The following is a 27,345-nucleotide window of genomic DNA, read 5'->3' on the forward strand; positions in this document are numbered from 1 at the left end:
GAGACACACGTTGGAGTCACTAAAACAATGCACGTGATGTAGTCACTAATACAAGACACGTGATGTAGTCACTAAAAACAAGACACGAGATATAGTCACTGGAACAATATACGTGATGTGATCAATAGCAATGTACGTGATATGGTTAACAAGTATGCGCACTCTGAATCCGAATCTGAACAAAAAATCGTTGCCTTTGAATGCAGCGAATAGAGGATACCGTTATGATTGGTCAATACCAAAAAGTGGTGAAAATATCACTTTTGATATCTGTCACAGTGTGAAAGATATCAGTTTTATCAAGTTGATAGAATCCGATATTTCACTGACAAAAATGTAATAAAACGACTGTCTGCACTATGGCGAATGATGAAAGTGGTGGCACTGAATACGACCTCATACAAGACAATACAAGAGACGAACAATACACAACAAATACCAAAGCGTACACAACAAAGTGGAAAGTCGTGTTTTATGTAGGAATTCAAACTTTACATAGTGAAAACGTCATCGATAATGCGAGATACTGCGGCATGGTCTATTCACCAGTTATAAATTCTAAACAGCGCTGTGGAAAGTAGTGTTCGGGAAAAGCCTGTGTTCTGTAGTACACACGGTAACAATCAACACGTCAGTAACAGTTTCCTGAATAGGTCCATAGTCGTTATCGACTTCTAGGTTTTTGTTTTGTCTTTCAATTGGAATGAACGCCAGAAGAATGCAAGTGTTTGAACAAGACTCGCCATACATTACACAGGAAGACAACACATATTCAATAAGAGAGAGTTGGGGTTGTATGAGAGACTACAGCAGCTGGACCGAGGAAAGGGCAGTGCTCGGGTCAATCACTGCTCGGTGGGAATAGGGCGGAACATATGAGTTAAACCTTTAAAATGTTAAAACATGTCAACTTTGTCCGAATGTAAAGAGGGATTACGCCGAATGGTATACCTGACTCGTGCAAGATGCAAGAAACGTTGGTAGGGTCGCATACAGGTAAACAAGAAACATTAACTCTGAGTACAATCCCTATAAGGTATACCTTACTCTACTCAGGAGTCAAGCAGACCGACTGAGTACAATCCCTATAAGGCATACCTTACTCTACTCAGAAGTCAAGTAGACCGACCGAGCACAATCCCTATAAGGAATACATTACTCTACTCAGGAGTCAAGTAGTCCGACCGAGTACAATCCCTATAAGGTATACCTTACTCTACTCAGAAATCCAGTAGACCGACCGAGTACACAATCCCTATAAGACATGTTATAACGCACTTCTTTGATTACAACATGATCATTTCGGGTTTCATGCGTTGATGATTATTTAATACATAATCGATTCCGTCATCGGAGAAATTTATCATAATAAATCGTTAATCTGACGTATACAGTACTGAAACACGGAACGTCCCGGATGTAGGATCCACGCGCGCATACAAAACATGAATTTTAGATCTTCCCAGTGAAACCAAGAAAGTCGTTGACAATTTTAATATGACGGATAGGACACGGTTTCTGTGACATTGAGACGATGTACACTGATGTCGATATAAACGTTTCGGTTTATACCCAAACTGTCCGTTTACCAAACCACAGGGACCTGAGAATGTGTTACAACTATATTTGGACCTGAACTAAGGTGTTCTGAGTATTTTTACACGTTTCGGTAAAATGCCACTCCCAATGATCATATACCTCTCCGTATGTATGATGATTGGGGTGGCATTTTACCGAAAACCGATCTAAACCCCCTAAACGTGTACAATTACTCAGGTCAACTTAGTTTAGGTCCAAATATAGCTGTAACAAATTATCAGGTCCACTAAACGTGTCGTCGGCAACAGTTGGAGTTCACTATACGTACCAGACGTGGTCCGCACAGCGTAACATTTGTAAATCGCGAAGATCAATGGGGAAGATCAATGGGGAAGAGACGATTCCTAATTAATATACTCCATACTTACCAACCTGAAGAAACTGTATAGAAAATAAGTTAATATACTGTTTGTCATAAATATAGAGGCAAACGTGTCAACAATCCTAATGAACTAAGAAAAAAATATGAAATAAAACGACTTCCAAATTTGATATTTACTTTAATAAAAGTTCAGTGTCCGAATGCTATTGATGTGCTTATACTGCCTGAAATACAAAGACATGTTATTTCTGAGCCCTCAACGAAAAGTCGACGTGTAAAACGTAGGTGAGGGTAGAAGTGTGGACTCGTATTCGAGGGTTGGTATAGGTGGAGGTGTGGATTCCTAATTAGAAACACTTGGCGGTACTAGTAACAAGAAGTCAATTAGACGAATGTGTTTACTCAACTCTTATACTTCACACAGTCTCGGCAATCTGAAACGGTAACAACAGTATGCTCACAATAAAAGCCTTCACCACGCTTATGACTGATATTGGTATATTGGAATTTAACTAAGCTATTTCATATCATTCAGCAATATCAAGCATTAGATTGTCAAATATAAAGTCAAAGTTACCGGTGGAAAAGATACATCAATATTTAAAACTGACGTGAATATCGAAAGTTAAGACCAGGCCTTAACTCTATTCTCCAAGGTTTGCTGGCTAGCTGCTGTCAATACGCATTCCATGGTCACTGTGGATTAACAGAACTCCACTGAGCACTTGGAATTACTGATTATGAACCTGTTTGTATATCCCCGACATGGAAAAAGCGTTATCAGAAATCTATTAAATACTTCCATCCCCGGTTATATACCGAGGTGACATCTAGCCACCCCATATTAATAACAGACCACCGCGATACACCATTACACATCCGCTAGAGACTCGAACCGTTGGAATGAGACCAACACATAGGTTTCAAGTTTCTTATTCAAGAATCACTTTCCTATGGATTTTGCTAGCTTAGCAACATCATAATTATAATCAAACGTTGTGATGCACCAATGTATGCGTTGATACATTAACAACAACAACACAGACTAAATCAGTCACCGATGTATGCATTGATATATTAACAACAACACAGACTAAATCAGTCACTAATGGATTCATTGATACATTAACAACAACACAGACTAAATCGGTCACCAATGAATTCATTGATACATTAACAACAACACAGACTAAGTCAGTCACCGATGTATGCATTGATACATTAACAAGAACACAGACTAAATCAGTCACCAATGTATGCATTGATACATTAACAACAACACAGACTAAATCGGTCACCAATGTATTCATTGATACATTAACAACAACACAGACTAAATCGGTCACCAATGTATTCATTGATACATTAACAACAACACAGACTAAATCAGTCACTAATGGATTCATTGATACATTAACAACAACACAGACTAAATCGGTCACCAATGTATTCATTGATACATTAACAACAACACAGACTAAATCAGCCACCGATGTATACATTGATACATTAACAAGAACACAGACTAAATCAGTCACCAATGTATTCATTGATACATTAACAACAACACAGACTAAATCGGTCACCAATGAATTCATTGATACATTAACAACAACACAGACTAAGTCAGTCACCGATGTATGCATTGATACATTAACAACAACACAGACTAAGTCAGTCACCGATGTATGCATTGATACATTAACAACAACACAGACTAAATCGGTCACCAATGAATTCATTGATACATTAACAACAACACAGACTAAATCAGTCACCGATGTATTCATTGATCCATTAACAACAACACAGACTAAATCAGTCACTAATGGATTCATTGATACATTAACAACAACACAGACTAAATCAGTCACTAATGTATTCATTGATACATTAACAACAACACAGACTAAATCAGCCACCGATGTATGCATTGATACATTAACAACAACACAGACTAAATCAGTCACTAATGTATTCATTGATACATTAACAACAACACAGACGAAATCAGTCACCAATGTATGCATTGCTACCTAGTATATTATAAATGACAAAAAAGAGTCACGACTTGTTTTTTTAAAATATCCCGAACATATACCGATCGCTTTGCTTCTAATAAGGAACCATTAATAACATTTATGTCTCGATCAATATTGAAATGTTCAATACTACCTAGGATTTGGGTAGTATCAAATGACATTTACAAGGCCACAAAAAGCACCAATGCCCATACATTTAAATACAAGCTAATAACTATTGCCTGTGTAATCCCTCCCTCCCCTTCACTTGTTATAATTATTGCCTGTGTAATCCCTCCCTAACTATTGCCTGTGTAATCCCTCTCTCCCCTTCACTTGTTATAACTATTGCCTGTGTATTCTCTCTCTCCCCTTCACTTGTTATAACTATTGCCTGTGTAATCTCTCTCTCCCCTTCACTTGTTATAACTATTGCCTGTGTAATCTCTCTCTCCCCTTCACTTGTTATAACTATTGCCTGTGTAATCTCTCTCTCCCCTTCACTTGTTATAACTATTGCCTGTGTAATCTCTCTCTCCCCTTCACTTGTTATAACTATTGCCTGTGTAATCTCTCTCTCCCCTTCACTTGTTATAACTATTGCCTGTGTAATCTCTCTCTCCCCTTCACTTGTTATAACTATTGCCTGTGTAATCTCTCTCTCCCCTTCACTTGTTATAACTATTGCCTGTGTAATCTCTCTCTCCCCTTCACTTGTTATAACTATTGCCTGTGTAATCTCTCTCTCCCCTTCACTTGTTATAACTATTGCCTGTGTAATCTCTCTCTCCCCTTCACTTGTTATAACTATTGCCTGTGTAATCTCTCTCTCCCCTTCACTTGTTATAACTATTGCCTGTGTAATCTCTCTCTCCCCTTCACTTGTTATAACTATTGCCTGTGTAATCTCTCTCTCCCCTTCACTTGTTATAACTATTGCCTGTGTAATCTCTCTCTCCCCTTCACTTGTTATAACTATTGCCTGTGTAATCTCTCTCTCCCCTTCACTTGTTATAACTATTGCCTGTGTAATCTCTCTCTCCCCTTCACTTGTTATAACTATTGCCTGTGTAATCTCTCTCTCCCCTTCACTTGTTATAACTATTGCCTGTGTAATCTCTCTCTCCCCTTCACTTGTTATAACTATTGCCTGTGTAATCTCTCTCTCCCCTTCACTTGTTATAACTATTGCCTGTGTAATCTCTCTCTCCCCTTCACTTGTTATAACTATTGCCTGTGTAATCTCTCTCTCCCCTTCACTTGTTATAACTATTGCCTGTGTAATCTCTCTCTCCCCTTCACTTGTTATAACTATTGCCTGTGTAATCTCTCTCTCCCCTTCACTTGTTATAACTATTGCCTGTGTAATCTCTCTCTCCCCTTCACTTGTTATAACTATTGCCTGTGTAATCTCTCTCTCCCCTTCACTTGTTATAACTATTGCCTGTGTAATCTCTCTCTCCCCTTCACTTGTTATAACTATTGCCTGTGTAATCTCTCTCTCCCCTTCACTTGTTATAACTATTGCCTGTGTAATCTCTCTCTCCCCTTCACTTGTTATAACTATTGCCTGTGTAATCTCTCTCTCCCCTTCACTTGTTATAACTATTGCCTGTGTAATCTCTCTCTCCCCTTCACTTGTTATAACTATTGCCTGTGTAATCTCTCTCTCCCCTTCACTTGTTATAACTATTGCCTGTGTAATCTCTCTCTCCCCTTCACTTGTTATAACTATTGCCTGTGTAATCTCTCTCTCCCCTTCACTTGTTATAACTATTGCCTGTGTAATCTCTCTCTCCCCTTCACTTGTTATAACTATTGCCTGTGTAATCTCTCTCTCCCCTTCACTTGTTATAACTATTGCCTGTGTAATCTCTCTCTCCCCTTCACTTGTTATAACTATTGCCTGTGTAATCTCTCTCTCCCCTTCACTTGTTATAACTATTGCCTGTGTAATCTCTCTCTCCCCTTCACTTGTTATAACTATTGCCTGTGTAATCTCTCTCTCCCCTTCACTTGTTATAACTATTGCCTGTGTAATCTCTCTCTCCCCTTCACTTGTTATAACTATTGCCTGTGTAATCTCTCTCTCCCCTTCACTTGTTATAACTATTGCCTGTGTAATCTCTCTCTCCCCTTCACTTGTTATAACTATTGCCTGTGTAATCTCTCTCTCCCCTTCACTTGTTATAACTATTGCCTGTGTAATCTCTCTCTCCCCTTCACTTGTTATAACTATTGCCTGTGTAATCTCTCTCTCCCCTTCACTTGTTATAACTATTGCCTGTGTAATCTCTCTCTCCCCTTCACTTGTTATAACTATTGCCTGTGTAATCTCTCTCTCCCCTTCACTTGTTATAACTATTGCCTGTGTAATCTCTCTCTCCCCTTCACTTGTTATAACTATTGCCTGTGTAATCTCTCTCTCCCCTTCACTTGTTATAACTATTGCCTGTGTAATCTCTCTCTCCCCTTCACTTGTTATAACTATTGCCTGTGTAATCTCTCTCTCCCCTTCACTTGTTATAACTATTGCCTGTGTAATCTCTCTCTCCCCTTCACTTGTTATAACTATTGCCTGTGTAATCTCTCTCTCCCCTTCACTTGTTATAACTATTGCCTGTGTAATCTCTCTCTCCCCTTCACTTGTTATAACTATTGCCTGTGTAATCTCTCTCTCCCCTTCACTTGTTATAACTATTGCCTGTGTAATCTCTCTCTCCCCTTCACTTGTTATAACTATTGCCTGTGTAATCTCTCTCTCCCCTTCACTTGTTATAACTATTGCCTGTGTAATCTCTCTCTCCCCTTCACTTGTTATAACTATTGCCTGTGTAATCTCTCTCTCCCCTTCACTTGTTATAACTATTGCCTGTGTAATCTCTCTCTCCCCTTCACTTGTTATAACTATTGCCTGTGTAATCTCTCTCTCCCCTTCACTTGTTATAACTATTGCCTGTGTAATCTCTCTCTCCCCTTCACTTGTTATAACTATTGCCTGTGTATTCTCTCTTTCCCCTTCACTTGTTATAACTATTGCCTGCGTAATCCCTCCCTCCCCTTCATTTGTTATAACTATTGCCTGTGTAATCCCTCCCTCCCCTTCACTTGTTATACCTATTGCCTGTGTAATCCCTCCTTAACTATTGCCAGTGTAATCCCTCCCTCCCCTTCATTTGTTATAACTATTGCCTGTGTATTCTCTCTCTCCCCTTCACCTGTTATAACTATTGCCAGTGTAATCCCTCCCTCTCCTTCACTTGTTATAATCATTGCCTGTGTTATCCCTCCCTAACTATTGCCAGTGTAATCCGTCCCTCCCCTTCACTTGTTATAACTATTGCCGGTGTAATCCATCCCTAACTATTGCCTGTGTAATCCCTCCCTTACTAATGCCTGTGTAATCCCTCCCTTACTATTGCCTGTGTAATCCCTCCCTTACTAATGCCTGTGTAATCCCTCCTTTACTATTGCCTGTGTAATCCCTCCCTAACTATTGCCAGTGTAATCTCTCTCCCCCCTTCACTTGTTATAACTATTGGCTGTATAATCCCTCTCTCCCCTTCACTTGTTATAACTATTGCCCGTGTAATCCCTCTCTCCCCTTCACTTGTTATAACTATTGCCAGTGTAATCCCTCCCTCTGTGTAATTCCTCCCTCTGTATGTAATCCCTCCTGTGTAATCCCTCCCTCCCCTTCACTTGTTATAACTATTACCTGTGTAATCCCTCCCTAAATATTGCCGGTGTAATCCATCCCTCTCTGTGTAATTCCTGACTCTGTGTACTCCCTCACTCTGTGTAATCCCTCACTCTGTGTAATCCTTCCCTCTGTGTAATCCCTCCCTCTGTTATCCCTCCCTCTCTGTGTTATCCCTCACTCTGTGTTATCCCTCCCTCTGTGTAATCCTTCCCTCTGTGTAATCCCTCCCTGTGTTATCCCTCCCTCTCTGTGTTATCCCTCCCTCTCTGTGTAATCCCTCCCTCTATTGCCTGTGTAATCCCTCCCTCCCCTTCACTTGTTATAACTATTGTCTGTGTAATCCCTCCCTCCCCTTCACTTGTTATAACTATTGCCTGTGTAATCCCTCCCTCTCTGTGTAATCCCTCCCTCTGTGTAATCCCTCCCCTTCTGTGTAATCCCCCCTCTCTGTGTAATCCCTCCCCCTCCGTGTAATCCCTCCCTCTGTGTTATCCCTCCCTCCCCTTCACTTGTTCGCTAGTGGTCTGAATGTTCAATTTTTACCATTTAACACAATCCTCCTCGAGAGTCAACCCACTCTGTACATAACCTCAGTTTTCATTAAACACAAGTATCTACATGAATTCACAACCTCAGTCTGTATTCTATAACTTAAAATCGATCTTTTATTGTCTCCATTTTGTCACTAAATCACTCACCACGTGACGGCATTTGTCCGTATCAAAGTCAGTGAAAAGATTTGATTTTATAATGCACAGCTAGTTAAGGACAAGCTGTATAGGGCTACAAAGAGTCGCCACAGCACTTCATTCTACTCCAGTGAATTTACAATAACCCAAGTTCAGAGTAACTTGGTCAATAGTTTGGACATTAATGAAAGTTCCCCGAGGAGTCACGCATGGCTCCGTAAACTCTGTACTGTTAACGTGTCAATGTTACACCAATAATTCCTATCCTATAAAGTCGTATGTATACTTACATGTGATCGATGTACACACGAATGGGAAACGGCTTACGGTATTATTGCAATAAGAACCGTGTTTACAAGGAATATTAACAGTATTGCTAACGAAACGTTTAAAACAAGAGCACCACAAGCAGAGCATTATTCACCTTCAACAAATTGGGGGAATAAACATATAGAAGTCATAACATTCGATTGAAAATTGAAAGTGTAATGTCAAAGTAAAAGTTGAAAAGGGCCATAACTTTCGTAAAAGTCACACATGATCTCGATTTTACAATATGAGAATCTTCATGATACCCGTGACACAATCAAAATTTCGTTACATTAGGTGACAACTGTGGCACTAGTTATGCTTACAAGTGTGATGGCAAGGGTAATATCGGAGTTGCAAAGGGCTGTACAAAATAGACACAGGGTTCTGTTTTACATAGCAGCAAGGTTCAAGTAACAAGGGTTATATGTGACGTTTCGATGACTAGTGCGGTATGTACTCTGTTACCTTCATCAGAAAAATGACCAATGAGGTGTATGAACAAAATGGTGTAAAATATATACGATTTGGCAATATGAAATCGACATCGATTTGGCTACACCATATGCGTCGCACATTTAGTTGTTACACGTGTACATGTATGAAATGACGAATCAACCTACGCATCGATTCGGCTACGCTTAAAACCTAGTCATAAATGTACGAGATTGTTTGAGCCCCCTCATCTCGATTCAGAACTGGGCCGGTGCGGCGTATCCGGATGGCTTCCTTAATCTGCCACTGGAACAAATTGCTCTCTCTGTCCAGCACTTTGGGGTGTCCCAGTCAATAGCAGGATTATGATGTGCGGCATGGTCTGTGATAGCCGATTTTTCGATCTGGGACTGTTTGTGTTCTGAACAGGTGAATTTCTTTCCCATTTTCGTATCCGTATCTCTCCGGTGTTTTACCAGTCGGACCGCAGTCGGACTCGAAATCAAGTTGCATTTGTAATAGGTATCGTCGGCCTTTGACAACGATCCAGCATCCTTGATTTACAAATGGTCCAAGGATTTTAATATTCATATCTTATTCCGTCACTTCCTTCCTAGGCTCATCTAGCTTTATTCTCTTATAGAAGACCTGTGTCAAAAGTGGCACAATGATTAACAAAAAGAAATTCTCATATTCTTTTCATGGCAACCTTATTAGAATTTAATACACGGACTGTTTTATAAAGGAATGAACTACATGATTTTACATCTATACAGACCTAAACTATAAAGACATATTAGAGACCTATGTACGTCGCACCTGTTACACTAATCAATAGAGGTGGGTTGTGTGACGTGTTTGGACACTACACAGGAGATAGGGCACTACAATGATATACTATCTATACCTTATTTACTCACCAACAGGGGGCGCTGTCTTAAACCACTACCATATTTGTTCATCATCACAACTTATTTAGACAATATTTTATGAAGTACCCCTTATGCCATTCTCACACTTTGGTCCAGAAGATTAAATCTGAAGTCCTTTAAGGTGTCAGATTGTCATTTAAAACTAAAAGCTGATAATCTTTGAGCTGTAAATATTTCCCGAGAAATGACAGAGTGGTTTGGGTGTAATGGGGCAATTTTCAATTGTGTCGTCTACTAGCTAGCTTCACTATAAATTATAGGAACGGCTGTGAAGCTGTGGGTCGGCGGTTCGATCCCCAGTGGAAGCACACTATTATCTTTCATGTTAAACTGTGTATGTTGCTCTTCCTGTGGTGACAGGGGGTTGGACCTGTGCTCTTGTGGTGGTCTACAGGGGCAAACACTTTTTAAAAGGGAGAATAGTATGACAGGCTTTACTGGTACCTACTTGATCCCGGCGCACATATCCTTTTTACTACTGTACTAACTTCCAATTACAAATTGGTGCTGTGACTATCAAGGTAGTGCAGACTCATGGCGGGTGGGGGAGCGGCGGGGGAGCAAACACCCTAGGTGGTTGTAGCCTTCGAGTGCAAAGACGTCGGAAAGGGTGAAGGGTAGTAAAAATCCCCTTACTAACATGGCTTTAGCTCAGCAGTAGGGGTTCCCTGCGAACGCACGTATTCTGTTCCCTACTTCCTTCCCCTACAGTAATGATTCTACCCCTACCGAGTCACTCAAGTGTATCACAGGAATTGAACCAATAATTATCACATTAAGGATAAAATTTTAAACCACACTGTCAACACAACCCCATCTTAATAAAGTAAACACTGACCCTAGAAAATTTAAAAGCTTTAAAATGAAAACTGTTTGTCCATGTATTCTTATAATCTTTGACCTGAGGATTAACCCCGTGTGGGTAGCCCTGGTAAGTGGCCCGGGTGAGCACGGTATATATCATCATAAGTACCAAATATATAGCTGTTTAGGCGAAGTTATATACCCAACACTTTACTTATCTTACAATGACAAATACTTTCAGAATTAAAAGTTTAATACGTACCTTCTACTTTCTTATTAAAAATGGTTCAAATTTTATCTGAAAAAATACAACATGTTTGCTTTACTGATTACAGAAGGAAAATTACAAAGGCCTGATGGGAGTAGACAGAAGAGTGTGTTAGCCCCAAAACTCAGCCAGTCAAACTAGACAGTTCACTCTGTAGACAACTCCGGATCCCCTAGATTACAATGCCTGAGTGGATCTCGACAGCTTGCTAAATACTTAGACAAATAATGTGTATTTACCCTCTCTTAAATCACTACTGTTCATAAAGTCCAACCTCAACATTCACAGGGGCTAGACAGGACAAAACACATGTCAACAGATACCTAATTAAAGTGAGTCTTAAATGACTTTCAGTCAGTATTGTCAACATGCAATGGAATCCGAATACTTTATATATAATTTCAATTTCACAGATCTCAATTTTTATTCTCAAATATAGTATTTCTTTACAATATCTAATTATATTGTATGGTAGGAAATTTTCAGAAATAAAAAATGGTCAATGAGTATTTCAAAAATATATTTGTAGTTCATGGCGACATTTTTGTTGATTTAGTAATCAGAGTGAAAAGACAAAAAACAAGAATTAAGGTTTGTTAGTTCTCATCGTTTCGGGACGAAGAGACAAAACAACGAAATTTCAGGTTAGTTCTGGGCGAAAACAAGACACTGAAATAGGCAAAAATCAGCGACAGTATGTATGATATAGACTTCTACACACCATACACAGGTGTACCTTCATGTAGGGGCCTAGAGCTTGTAACTGATTTACATACATTATACAAGTCGTGCAGCTGTGTAATCACTAGGCTAGACTTCCAAGATTAAAACAGTTACAGATTTTAATTGGATTTTTGTTCGCATCTTTAAATGTAAACTAGACCCGGTAAAACCTAGAATTTGTTTGCATTTTCATGATTTTTTATTCATAAACTCGGTTGTCACTAACTGATTTAAACGTCTGATACCAATACTTCTGTCACTAAATTGTGCATGTGATTGTTCACCTTCGGTAAACAAAAACACACAGGGCCATTGATGTAGATTTAACCCGACACAGGGCCATTAATGTAGATTTAACCCGACACAGGGCCATTGATGTAGGTTTAACCCAACACAGGGCCATTAATATAGGTTTAACCCGACACAGGGCCATTGATGTAGGTTTAACCCGACACAGGGCCATTAATATAGGTTTAACCCGACACAGGGCCATTAATGTAGGTTTAACCCGACACAGGACCATTAATGTAGATTTAACCCGACACCGGGCAATTAATGTAGATTTAACCCGACAAAGGGCCATTAATATAGGTTTAACCCGACACAGGGCCATTAATGTAGGTTTAACCCGACATAGGGCCATTGATGTAGGTTAACCCCGACACAGGGCCATTAATGTAGGTTTAACCCGACACAGGGCCATTAATATAGGTTTAACCTGACACAGGGCCATTAATGTAGGTTTAACCCGACACAGTGCCATTAATGTAGGTTTAACCCGACACAGGAACATTAATGTAGGTTTAACCCGACACAGGACCATTAATGTAGGTTTAACCCGACACAGGACCATTAATGTAGGTTTAACTTTAAACAGTTGTCCGATTACCTATAAAATTTCAGTTAAGACAATATTTACGTTCAAATAAAAAATCTTTCAGCTACCTCAGAGTTATGTTGCCCTAGGCACATCTGTAGCCGAGAGACGGATATTTTCGAGACATCTTTCAGCAAAATCCGACTTTTTTTGTTCTGTCATTGCATTCAGTTTTACAGGGGACTTGAGGTCTGGACCCCACTTTCAATTTGCTCGCTCACCAGGTCAGTGAGAACATGTTTTACTTTTCAAAGATCAGTTACTGAAATACACACCAATGCTATTATACCTATTTACAGACTAGCACATCTAAAAAATTACAAAGTCGAATAGATTGATTAAAAAATCAGCTTCAATTTATCCTACACTTCATGATTTTTTTTAAAAGCTATCAAATTAAGAGTAACATTCTTTGTAACAAACCCTAGCTAGAATTTCAAGACAAAATATATCAAAATGACCTTTATAATAAACCGATTTTGTCATTCAATTCTAAACGACTGTCAAGATATTGAAATGTAAACGGCAGATCCCTGATCAATATCCCTGTAGAACAACCATATCAGCAAAACTACGGACGGGAGTAATTACCGTATAAAGCAGGTACCATATCGTTTAAACCTCCACAGTTGTATAGAATCATTGTGTATATTGTGTAACCAGACCCAAGCAAGTTCCGACAGCACGACCAGTCACTTAAATACCAAAATAGCCAGTGTTTAAATTCTGTCTTAAAGACCCTGAATTAAGAATTGTTTAATTAAAAAAAATCTAGAAGTTCAAATAGTTTCAAGTCAATTTAAACAGTGTTGTAGTTACGTACGTTGAATTGAATAGCACTTGAGAAGAAACGTTATAATTCGGTGTTTTTATGTCATGTTAAAGAGACAGACTACACCAATGAATTGGCTTATTAAATAAACCATTGAAACGTGATTTACCAGACACTGCTAAGTTGTCCTGAAAGAAAATGGTCACAAATAAGAATATTAATCCTATGTAGTATTGTGACACATATAACTCTACTCACACACGATAACTTCTAGGGTTGTCAGACGTGTTATCGGTATAACATCTCTCTCTATGGTTGTACAATCTGTATAACTCATATAACGTAACCTGTATGGGTATTGCTATTGTATCCATATAACCTGTATGGGTATTGCTATGGTATCCATATAACCTGTAATGGATGACCTGTAAGGTTATCAGTTGAGTTATCTGTATGACCTTTACAAGATGACTTCTATGGGGTCAGAGTACTCGTATAACTTACTTGTACAAGATGACATCTATGGGGTCAGAGTACTCGTATTACTTGTAAAAGATCACCTCTAAGGGGTCAGAGTACTCGTATAATTTGTACAAGAGCACTTCTATGGGTGTCAGAGTACTCGTATAACTTGTGCAAGACGACCTATATGGGGTCAGAGTACTCGTATAACTTGTACAAGATCACCTCTATTGATGTCTGAGTACTCGTATAACTTGTAAAAGAAGACCTCTATGGGTGTCAGAGTTCTCGTATAACTTGTACAAGATGACCTCTATGGGGTCAGATTACTCGTACAACTTACTTGTACAAGATGACCTCTATGGGGTCAGACTACTAGTATTACTTGTAAAAGATCACCTCTACGGAGTCAGAGTACTCGTATATTTGTACAAGAGCACCTCTATGGGTGTCAGAGTACTCGTATAACTTGTGCAAGACGACCTATATGGGGTCAGAGTACTCGTATAACTTGTAAAAGATCACCTCTATTGGTGTCTGCGTACTCTTTTTAACTTGAAAAAGAAGATCTCTATGGGTGTCAGAGTAATAACTTGTACAAGATAACCTCTATGGGTGTCAGAGTACTCGTATAACTTGTAAAAGATCACCTCTATGGGGTCTGAGTACTCGTATAACTTGTAAAAGATCACCTCTATGGGGTCTGAGTACTCGTATAACTTGTACAAGATAGCCTCTATGGGGTCTGAGTACTCGTATAACTTGTAAAAGATCACCTCTATGGGGTCTGAGTACTCGTATAACTTGTAAAAGATCACCTCTATGGGGTCTGAGTAATAACTTGTACAAGATAACCTCTATGGGTGTCAGAGTACTCGTATAACTTGTACAAGATAGCCTCTATGGGGTCTGAGTAATAACTTGTAAAAGATCACCTCTATGGGGTCTGAGTAATAACTTGTAAAAGATCACCTCTATGGGGTCTGAGTACTCGTATAACTTGTACAAGATAGCCTCTATGGGTGTCAGAGTACTCGTATAACTTGTACAATACGACCTCTATTGGTGTCAGATTACTCGTACAACTTACTTGTACAAGATGACCTTTATGGTGGTCAGAGTACTCGTATAACTTGTACAAGACGACCTCTATGGTGGTCAGAGTACTCGTATAACTTGTACAAGATAACCTCTATTGGTGTCAGAGTACTCGTATAACTTGTACATGACGACCTCTATGGTGGTCAGAGTACTCGTATAACTTGTACCCGTACATGATTATTTCTATAGGTGTCAGAGTATTCGTATAACTTGTACCCATACGTGATTATTTCTATAGGTGTCATACCCAGATAAACCTGTTCATTGTTTTTAATACCTATTTTTTTTTCTTCAAATAGTTCAATAATAATCACTAAACCAAAGCCAAATAATTATCCAATACATTTGAACAAAAGTCAAAGAAAACCTGAATGATAATATTTAAATTGAAAATTAAGTATTTTGATGATTGATTTCCACTATTCCAATCATTACCTCAATCAACTGTGATCATTTAAATGCATGATTGACTTGTAACAGGAATGTCAGATGAACTGTTACCTCATTAACTGGGGTCAGAGTTTGGGAAAAATGTCCACTTAAAACCTCCGAGGATCTCCACACAAGTACATAGGTATAAACTGGTATGGGGATTTAAATAGCACACACAAACATGATGTATAACCAGTGTGTGCACTTGGTTATATGTACTGAATAACGGGTGATCAGAACCGGCTCTAGTTGGGCCATTTGTTGATTCGTAACTTTTCTTAGATCATGATTTTTTTCAACACAAAACAATTATAATATTATTAAATAGCACTATCACATAAAGTTAAGCTGATTGAGAACAGATTTTCACAATACGACCCTATATATGGTTGCGTGATAGAAAATTAATAATGCTATTTGTGTATAGCTGTGATAACATATCACTGATCGCATGACGAGGAAATAAAACATTGTGACACTCTCACACGCTCAATTTTCCTGCTCATATTTCCCTTATATTGAGCCTCTCTAGAACAATCGGCCAGAGCCATCATGGCAGGTCTGCGGCCAGAGCCATCATGACAGGTTTGCGGCCAGAGCCATCATGACAGGTCTGCGGCCAGAGCCATCATGACAGGTCTGCGGCAAGAGCCAGGTCTGCGGCCAGAGCCATCATGACAGGTTTGCGGCCAGAGCCATCATGGCAGGTCTGCGGCCAGAGCCATCATGGCAGGTTTGCGGCCAGAGCCATCATGACAGGTTTTCGGCCAGAGCCATCATGACAGGTCTGCGGCCAGAGCCATTATGACATGTTTGCGTGAACCTGGCCATCTTTCCTGTTGTTATTGTTTTATTTCGGTACAATATCTATTGCCCTCATGGAACATGGTTAATATCAGCAAAACAAAGAAACATGTTTCCCTACCACAATGTATGTATAATGTTAAGGTTGTGTGATAACATACTGAAACATCTCCAGCAGACTCCACCTATATTTTCTTCCAGTGTATACATCGTTACTGTATACTGTTCCATCGCAAACTGCCCAAACCAAGAGGCCCAGAGGACATGAATCACCCGGCTGAACTTTACATGTAAGCTTAGCATAATAATTCTTCGACTTGTAATTTAAATGTAGTTCAAGCTTCTTTCATGGTGTCAAGATAATATCTTTTAAACTGTCAGGAGGAAAACATCAAACACAAGGCTAAACTTCCCGATTGTTTGTAGCTGCATTGTTTAGAACACATTTGACTCCAGTGACCTTGACACTAGGTTGCCTGACATCAACCTGTTTTCAGGATCAGTCTAAAACTGAAACACGAACAACTAAGGACAAAGGGGAACCTTCATATGAAGTTTAAGGAAAGACAGTTTGGTACCTCTTTAGAAAAACTGACGATAATTTTGAACTGGCAAAATCCAAGATGGCTGCCTAGTGGCCATCTACTTCTACATATCAGTCTCAAAAAATGTCCTATATAGACCAGTGGGAACCTCAATTAAAACTTGAAAAATATATGTCTAGTACTCTTTGAAACAAGAGGCCCAATGGGCCTGCATCGCTCACCTGATATTAATTTCACACTTGTAACCTTAAAAGTGATCTTAGGTAAAGTAATAGGCAAAATATCAGTAGTTATGACTATAAATCATTCAACAGCACTTGTTAAAAGATGTTAATACATTTGACCCCTTGAAAGTCAAGCAAGGTCATTACAATGTACAAACTTTACAACCCTTCATCTCAGGATGCAACTTGTCAAATATCACTTCCCTTGACCTTTTCTTTATTGAGATTAGGTTATTTAAAGGTTTATACATATTTGAACAAATGTGACCTTGAAAGTGAGTCAAGGTCATTCAAATGAACAAGCTTGATAGCCCTTCATCCAAGCATACTACTAGCCAAATATCATCATCCTGCACCTTTTGGTTATTCAAAAGAAGTAGTTTCAAGGTTTCAAACATATTTGACCTCTGTGACCTTGAATATAGGTCAAGGTCATTCATTTGAACAAACTTAGAAGCCCTTTACCTCAGCATAATACTGGCCAAATATCATTATCCTGTGCCTTATGGTTATTCAGAAGAAGTGGTTTCAATATTGTGAAAATATTTGTTCCCTGTGAAATTGAATAAAGGTCAAGGCCATTCATTTGAACAAACTTGGTAGCCCTTCATCCAACCATGCTTCTGGCCCATATATCATCTTCCTGGGCATTTTGGTTATTCAGAGGAATTTGTTTAAATGTTTTAAACATATTTGATATCTTTGATCTTGAATAGGTGTCCTTCAGGCCAGGTGAGCTAAAAAAAAGATAACAAATTTGAACAGTTAAAATCCAAGATGGCTAACTAGTGACCGTCTGTTTTTCCAGTAAGTCTCAAAATAAAACATGCACCATCGTACCATCTTCATTAGTTCTGTCAGATTGATCTTTTCTCTTCTTTTCTCTTATCTGTTTGATCAGGTTGCCTGTCCGTCAACTTTTTCTGTCTTAAAATTAGTCTCAAAAGTAAACATGCATCACTAAGGACCAAGGGAAACCAACATATCAAATTTGAGAAAGATTCCTACAGTACTTTCTGAGAAACAGTGCTATCAAACTTTAACTCTTAAATTTAAGATGGCCACCTGTAGACCATCTTGGTTTTCTCTTCAGTTCTTAAATTTGATATGCGTAACTAAGTACCAGAGGGAACCTTCAAGTGAATTTTGAGGAAGACTTCTCTAGAACTTTCTGAAAATTAGTGCTAACAAACTTTAACTCTCAAATTCAAGATGGCTGCCTCTCCAAAATATGTTATACACAACAAGGGACCATAGGGAACCTTCATGTGAAATTTGGGAAAGATCCCTCCAGTACTTCCCGAGAAATAGCGCTAACAAACTTTAACTCTCAAATTCAAGATGCTTGCCTGTCAGCCATCTTGGTTTTGTGATCAGTCCCAAATTTGATATGCATAACTAGTGACCATGGGGAACCTTCACATGAAATTTCAGAAAGATCCCTTCTATACTTTCTGAGAAATAGCGCTAACAAGAATTATTTACGGGCGGTCAGACGGACGACAGACACAGGGTGACTTGAGTAGCCCACCATGTGATGATGGTGGGCTAGAAAAAAGTGTTAAGTACTAGAAATAGCCATAACAAACTTGAACTTTCAAAATCCAAGAATGCTGCCTATTGGCAATCTTGTTTTTCCAATCAAAACAAAAAATAAAACGTTCCATGTCTAAGGACCATGGAGATACTCATGTGAAATTTGAGAAAGAATTGTCTAATACTTCTTGAGAAAGGTTTACATGCTTTGGTAGAGCATACCAGTATGTTGAAAAATATCTCAAGTTTTCATACTAACAGACCTTTATTAAATGGTCTGAAGCTCTAAAACTTCCATATTATGTGATTTTGAGATCCATCTCTGTGAGAAATTATCAAAACAATCTGTTATATTTAGATCATTTCCTCTCATTGCCTGGAGTATCAGAAGTCATCCCAGCAATAAATGTTTTTTTTTGTTAATTTTCTCCACATCATCAAAAACAAAAGCTGTTGCGTCATGAAATCTCCACAACTGTGAAGGAATGTAAGAAAAGTTTGTTAAAGGCTTCCAAAGAAAGGTCTATTGAATTCAGCAGACTATTCAGAACACTGCGGTCTTGTGTTGTCAAACGACAGTTGATGACAAAGGCAGTAACAGCATTTCATTGTCATCGGCGTCACTAAGTACTTGTACATATATCAAACAAACATCGCAGTAAGTACCCAATTCATTAAATTGTGGTAGAGCTTTTTTCAATAAGTAAAATTCTAAGGTAATTTCATGTCTGGACTTTCTAGCTCGAGTTCCTTTGTGATGGTAATCCTATATATTGATTATAATGAACGTTGTCGACATGAGCGATGATACCAGTATGGACCAATGTCACCAGCCAGGTAATCCTATATATTGATTATAATGAACGTTGTCGACATGAGCGATGATACCAGTATGGACCAATGTCACCAGCCAGGTAACCTATTGTTCTCCTATAAAACTTCACCATTCATCATTTCATTTTCAAGATGGCTGACTCACCGACTGAGAGAAATAATAAGCACTTCAAACAAAATAAAAATATGCAATAAAGCTATGCTGAGGACTGACTCAAGAAAAACATCAATCACATCCTAGTTGTGTAATTTCAATGCCATATAAATACTCAATTATGCACTAGATCTTTAAATACAAACCTCAAATAATACATTATAATGTCCTAGGTCTACAACACCAGAAAATAAATCATGTGTCCAGAAAGTGGACAACCTAAAGAATAAGAGAAGTTTTATTGTCTTTTTGTATTGATCAGAAGATTCAATCCTGTATCAGGGACAACTGTACAATCCTATAATGAAATAGTAAAAAATGTATATCGGACAGAAACAGTTATTTTATATCAGATAGAAATAGTTATTTTATATCAGATAGAAACAGTTATTTTAAGCAGTAACCTAATTGTCATATATGAACATTTTACAAGCTAATTCAAAAATATGGAATTTTGATAACCCAGTATCCCTGTATGTTATATATAGATGTAGAACTAGAACATGCTGAGAGGTCTTTATAAACTGTCTGTATATACTCCCTATTGGACAGGACCCCTACGTATATACTGGTTCCTTGGTCCAGGGATCCTTTAAACCGAATTAGATTATTCCTTTAAATGTAAAATAAGGACCAAGTCCCAAGGGGTCAGAGGGACCCAAAGAGCAATCATAGAAGCACCAGTGTATTTGTCCCTTCATATCCAGAGGCCAGACTATCGAGGCCAATCCTTGTAGCATGGATGTATTTGTCCCTTAATTTCCAGAAGTTAATTGCACACATAGTTTGTAGGGATCTCGGCAGTTAGTGTTTTAAACCTGCGACTGAGTTCCTAGGGGCGAGGCCAATCCTTGTAGCATGGATGTATTTGTCCCTTCATACCCAGCAATTGATTGCACACATAGTGAGTTGGTAGGGATCTCGGCTGTTACAGTGTTTTAAATCTGCGACTGAGTTCCTAGGGGCGATGCCAGACTATCGAGGCCAATCCTGGTAGCATGGATGTATTTGTACCTTCATACCTAGCAATTGGGTTGTTAGTGTTTTAAACCTGCGCCTGAGTTCCTAGGGGCGAAGCCAGACTATCGAGGCCAATACTTGTAGCATGGATGTATTTGTACCTTCATACCTAGCAATTGGGCTGTTAGTGTTTTAAACCTGCGACTGAGTTACTAGGGGCGAGGCCAGACCATCGAGGCCAATCCTTGGGGGGTGGATGTATTTGTCCCTTCATACCCAGCAATTGATTGCACACATAGTGAGTTTGTAGGGATCTCAGCTGTTACAGTGTTTTAAATCTGCGACTGAGTTCCTAGGGGCGAGGCCAGACTATCGAGGCCAATCCTTGTAGCATGGATGTATTTGTCCCTTCATACCTAGCAATTGGGCTGTTAGTGTTTTAAACCTGCAATTGAGTTCCTAGGGTCGAAGCCAGACTATTGAGGCCAAACCTTGTAGCATGGATGTATCTCTTAATGTCCAGCAAAATATTTCTAGTTTAAGAAATGGGAATAACCTGTCCCAAAGATATGACCCAGGGACTAAGTCCCTGAGGAGGTTAATATGCTGAAACCGATCATAGTAGCATGGATGTATTCATTTCTTCATGCTCACAGTGTGTATCTGTACCTTTTATATCCCTAATATCACCAATGAAACTGATCAAGATTCAAGACCTCTAATACATTATATATTATGTAATAAAAAAAATTATATATTCTCTAATACTAAACAGTATTAGCTGTGTGTTTGTCAAACAAATCAATTACCAACAACATTATTGAAATTTACAAAACATTTATTTAATTCATCTGTCTGTAAAATTAAAACCCTTTCAATAGCGTTTAGCAGTGATTCACCCATGCCATACCACATACATGTATTCTACTTTAAAACATCTGCTAATTAAGATTTCAAACCACTTCATCAGTGAAATGACAGTACAGATGAAAAATCATAAAAGAAATTTTAAATAATTCAGTTTGTATAAAGAAAGAAGTTACCAGTAATATAAAGTCAATATAACAAAGATTTTTAACCCAAATGATTAACAAAGATGTACCGGTATACACCTTTTATTCTGCAAATATAATAATTTAGTATCAAAAGGACTATGTATGGTTTGGGCCTGTTTTGGCCCCCAAATGCATCAAAATTCAAAACCTTTCAGTGAACTTTGAAATGACTGTTTCTTTAATTTCGAATACTTCCTAAATACTATTATGAAAATATTTATTTATATTTCTAATTATTGTTGCCATGGAAACAAGTTCAAATTTGCATAAATTAGAAAAATTTGAATATTCAGTGAATATTGGGATATTTTGCATAGTTTTTCTCCTAGAAACTATAGAGCGCATGCTTGAACAAACTTAATATCAAAGGATAATGTGTAGGCACCTGTAATACATCTTTAGGAGAAATATAAAGTTTGTTCAAGAGTGCGCTCTATGGTAGCTAAGAGAAAAACTAGGTGAAAACCTGTCAAAATTGACTAAATAATCAAGTTTCAATAATTTATGCAAATATGACCTGGTTACCTTAGCAGCCAAAATTGAAAACACAAATAAATATTTACATAATAGTACTGGGGAAGTATTCAAAATTAAAGAAACATTCGTTTGAAAGTTCTATAGCAGATTTTTAATTTTGATGAATTTGGGGGCTAAAAAAGGCCCAAACCAGTCCATTAGCTCATTAAATAAAGTTTAAAAAAACAAACAAAAAAACATTAAAAAAAATCCAAATCAAATGAAAACATTGCCATAAGAAAACATCACATTTCATTTGCAAAATTCATTGATCTAAAATATGTAAAGTCAGACTGGATTTCATCTGTCATATTTTTTTTTTATAAATACCCTTATGATTTTTTTACGAGCCATGTTTACTTGTACTGTTCAAAATTATTAACTTGTATAACTTAAACTGTGAGCCATAGCAAACTAACCCTCCCCCTTCAACCATTGAAGTTTTTAATGCCCCACCCCCCTTCAACCATTGAAGTTTTTAATGTCTCACAGAGGTGGCTATCTTGAATCAAATATATAAAAAAGTTGGCCATTTGATGCTGATATATTCCTTATATTTCACTTCCAAAAAGTTAATGTTAAATTTGTCAAATAAATTTCGAAATTTGTCTGAACAGGGTTTGAAATGACTTAGTAAAAAAAGGACTCTTAACTTTGGGGGGAAAAAATCAAACTGAAATATAAATATCTGGTGTATAACAACATGATGTATGTATTATGCCCATAAAGTTCTGTTGAAATTGGTTTCTAAGTTTAGGAGTTGTCCGGACAAGCTTGTACCCATGGATAGACAGACAACAGATTGACCCCCATAACTTTGTTGAGATGGAGGGGTTTAATGGTTTAGATCTAGGAAGACTTTCTTTCATCCACATCTACAAACGCAGACTGTTGTTTTAGAAATATTTCTTTTACTTCCAGTAAAACACTTTTTAGCATTCTACAAGGCAACAAAAATCCCGGACATGTTTACATTGAACACAACTTACATTCTTTCCTATAACTATTCACTGATTTATAGTAATGTTATTCCCAGGAAACACTAACTGACACTGGTATCTGTGTACAATGATTTATAGTAATGTTATTCCCAGGAAACACTAATTGACACTGGTATCTGTGTACAATGATTTATAGTAATGTTATTCCCAGGAAACACTAACTGACACAGGTATCTGTGTACAATGATTTATAGCAATGTTATTCCAAGGAAACACTAACTGACACAGGTATCTGTGTACAATGATTTATAGCAATGTTATTCCAAGGAACCACTAACTGACACAGGTATATGTGTACAATGATTTATAGTTATGTTATTCCCAGGAAACACTAATTGACACTGGTATCTGTGTACAATGATTTATTGGAATGTTATTCCCAGGAAACACTTACTGACACAGGTATCTGTGTACAATGATTTAAAGTAATGTTATTCCCAGGAAGCACTAATTGACACTGGTATCTGTGTACAATGATTTATAGTAGTGTTATTCCCAGGAAACACTTACTGACACAGGTATCTGTGAACAATGATTTATAGCAATGTTATTCCCAGGAAACACTTACTGACACAGGTATCTGTGAACAATGATTTATAGCAATGTTATTCCAAGGAACCACTAACTGACACAGGTATCCGTGTACAATGATTTATAGTAATGATATTCCCAGGAAACACTAACTGACCCAGGTATCTGTGTACAATGATTTAAAGTAATGTTATTCCCAGGAAGCACTAATTGACACTGGTATCTGTGTACAATGCTTTAAAGTAATGTTATTCCCAGGAAGCACTAATTGACACTGGTATCTGTGTACGATGATTTATAGTAATGTTATTCCAAGGAAACACTAACTGACACAGGAATCTGTGTACAATGATTTAAAGTAATGTTATTCCCAGGAAACACTAACTGACACAGGTATCTGTGTACAATGTATGTGTATCTAAAGCCACGCACAGAAATAAAGGATTTAAACTACAAAACTTCATCAATGAAGGAGTTACGTATTTCTTGGCAGGTTTTTGTCTTACTTAAGTATTCTTCAGGATAACTGTGTTAGTATTTTGCATAATGATCTCCAACAGTTTTTCCTTTCACATAATCTTCAGACTCATTGTAACTTCACAGTTCAGGAAACATCAATACATGCTATTTTCTTGCAATTTACCAAAACTCTCTGGAACACACGATGTGATTGGTAAGTCATTTACCAAAACTCTCTGTAACACACGATGTGATTGGTAAGACATTTACCAAAACTCTCTGTAACACACAATGTGATTGGTAAGTCATTTACCACATGATGGAACTGGTAAATCTTGATATTAAGTCCAACATTTATGTTTCCATAGAAGCAATGAACTCTGGCCGAGGTGGCTGGTCTTCAGCGGCCATACCAAATGTTGGATTGGGGATGTCTTTCCTCAACTCAAATATCTGAAATATATACATATTAAGTATAAATCCAACAGAAGAAGATAAACTTTACTTCTATTCTAACTTTGCCTGTATTTGTGCATACAGAAAAACTCACAATGCTCTGATTAAGTCAGTGTTTAGGTTATTTAGTGCTGGCCAAATACCAACTGACCAAACGCTTTATTGTTCTTGAGAACTGGCTTAAAGATTTCAAAAATTTGATCCCTGTGACCTAGAATTGACTAAACAAATGGAAACTGTCAACTGTTGATAGACAGGGGACTATGGGCCAGATGTCGTAACAGAGTAAGTGACCTACACCAGGGTTAGAGGTTACATGATGCCACTGTATACAACGTGAATCAAAAGTGATAGTCCATTACTCTGCACTGTGACTACATCACTTTTAAAGGTAAAGCTTCAATTTCCTAAGTATTTTGTTGTAGGTGCAAATACAAACACACTACCTCTGTAGCATCAGGTAAATGTCAAATACACTGCCTCTGTAGTATCAGGTAAATGGCAAATACACTACCTCTGTAGTATGAGGTAAATGTCAAATACACTACCTCTGGAGTATCAGGTAAATGTCAAATAAACTACCTCTGTAGCATCAGGTCAATGACAAATACACTACCTCTGTAGTAGCAGGTAAATGTCAAATACACTTCCTCTGTAGTATCAGATAAATGTCAAATATACTACCTCTGTAGTATCAGGTAAATGTCAATCTGATCTTTACCTCTGTAGTATCAGGTAAATGTCAAATACACTACCTCTGTAGTATCAGGTAAATGTCAAATACACTACCTCTGTAGTATCAGGTAAATGTCAAATACACTACCTCTGTAGCATCAGGTAAATGTCAACCCAATCATTACCTCTGTAGCATCAGGTAAATGTCAAATACACTACCTCTGTAGCATCAGGTAAATGTCAACCCAATCATTACCTCTGTAGCATCAGGTAAATGTCAAATACACTACCTCTGTAGCATCAGGTAAATGTCAACCCAATCATTACCTCTGTAGCATCAGGTAAATGTCAAATACACTACCTCTGTAGCATCAGGTAAATGTCAACCCAATCATTACCTCTGTAGCATCAGGTAAATGTCAAATACACTACCTCTGTAGCATCAGGTAAATGTCAACCCAATCATTACCTCTGTAGCATCAGGTAAATGTCAAATACACTACCTCTGTAGCATCAGGTAAATGTCAACCCAATCATTACCTCTGTAGCATCAGGTAAATGTCAAATACACTACCTCTGTAGCATCAGGTAAATGTCAACCCAATCATTACCTCTGTAGCATCAGGTAAATGTCAAATACACTACCTCTGTAGCATCAGGTAAATGTCAACCCAATCATTACCTCTGTAGCATCAGGTAAATGTCAAATACACTACCTCTGTAGCATCAGGTAAATGTCAACCCAATCATTACCTCTGTAGCATCAGGTAAATGTCAAATACACTACCTCTGTAGCATCAGGTAAATGTCAACCCAATCATTACCTCTGTAGCATCAGGTAAATGTCAAATACACTACCTCTGTAGCATCAGGTAAATGTCAACCCAATCATTACCTCTGTAGCATCAGGTAAATGTCAAATACACTACCTCTGTAGCATCAGGTAAATGTCAACCCAATCATTACCTCTGTAGCATCAGGTAAATGTCAAATACACTACCTCTGTAGCATCAGGTAAATGTCAACCCAATCATTACCTCTGTAGCATCAGGTAAATGTCAAATACACTACCTCTGTAGCATCAGGTAAATGTCAACCCAATCATTACCTCTGTAGCATCAGGTAAATGTCAAATACACTACCTCTGTAGCATCAGGTAAATGTCAACCCAATCATTACCTCTGTAGCATCAGGTAAATGTCAAATACACTACCTCTGTAGCATCAGGTAAATGTCAACCCAATCATTACCTCTGTAGCATCAGGTAAATGTCAAATACACTACCTCTGTAGCATCAGGTAAATGTCAACCCAATCATTACCTCTGTAGCATCAGGTAAATGTCAAATACACTACCTCTGTAGCATCAGGTAAATGCCAACCTAATCATTACCTCTGTAGCATCAGGTAAATGTCAAATACACTACCTCTGTAGCATCAGGTAAATGTCAACCCAATCATTACCTCTGTAGCATCAGGTAAATGTCAAATACACTACCTCTGTAGCATCAGGTAAATGTCAACCCAATCATTACCTCTGTAGCATCAGGTAAATGTCAAATACACTACCTCTGTAGCATCAGGTAAATGTCAACCCAATCATTACCTCTGTAGCATCAGGTAAATGTCAAATACACTACCTCTGTAGCATCAGGTAAATGTCAACCCAATCATTACCTCTGTAGCATCAGGTAAATGTCAAATACACTACCTCTGTAGCATCAGGTAAATGTCAACCCAATCATTACCTCTGTAGCATCAGGTAAATGTCAAATACACTACCTCTGTAGCATCAGGTAAATGTCAACCCAATCATTACCTCTGTAGCATCAGGTAAATGTCAAATACACTACCTCTGTAGCATCAGGTAAATGTCAACCCAATCATTACCTCTGTAGCATCAGGTAAATGTCAAATACACTACCTCTGTAGCATCAGGTAAATGTCAACCCAATCATTACCTCTGTAGCATCAGGTAAATGTCAAATACACTACCTCTGTAGCATCAGGTAAATGCCAACCTAATCATTACCTCTGTAGCATCAGGTAAATGTCAAATACACTACCTCTGTAGCATCAGGTAAATGTCAACCCAATCATTACCTCTGTAGCATCAGGTAAATGTCAAATACACTACCTCTGTAGCA

The 27,345-nt window shown here is 38.1% G+C and overlaps 1 protein-coding gene across 1 annotated transcript in view; it reads right to left on the minus strand.

The window, feature by feature from the left end:
• Positions 1 to 23,909: 23,909 nt before the first annotated feature.
• The window catches only part of LOC110461135 (U4/U6.U5 tri-snRNP-associated protein 2-like), a 28,639-nt gene continuing 25,203 nt past the window's right edge, over positions 23,910 to 27,345 (minus strand). The window contains exon 14 of the mRNA XM_021514462.1: positions 23,910 to 24,521. Coding sequence (XP_021370137.1) covers positions 24,423 to 24,521 — 99 coding nt within the window. The 3' untranslated portion in view covers positions 23,910 to 24,422. The remainder of the gene's footprint in view (positions 24,522 to 27,345) is intronic.

Source organism: Mizuhopecten yessoensis, unplaced genomic scaffold (genome assembly GCF_002113885.1).
Source record: "Mizuhopecten yessoensis strain PY_sf001 unplaced genomic scaffold, ASM211388v2 scaffold10573, whole genome shotgun sequence".
NCBI lineage: Eukaryota > Metazoa > Mollusca > Bivalvia > Pectinida > Pectinidae > Mizuhopecten > Mizuhopecten yessoensis.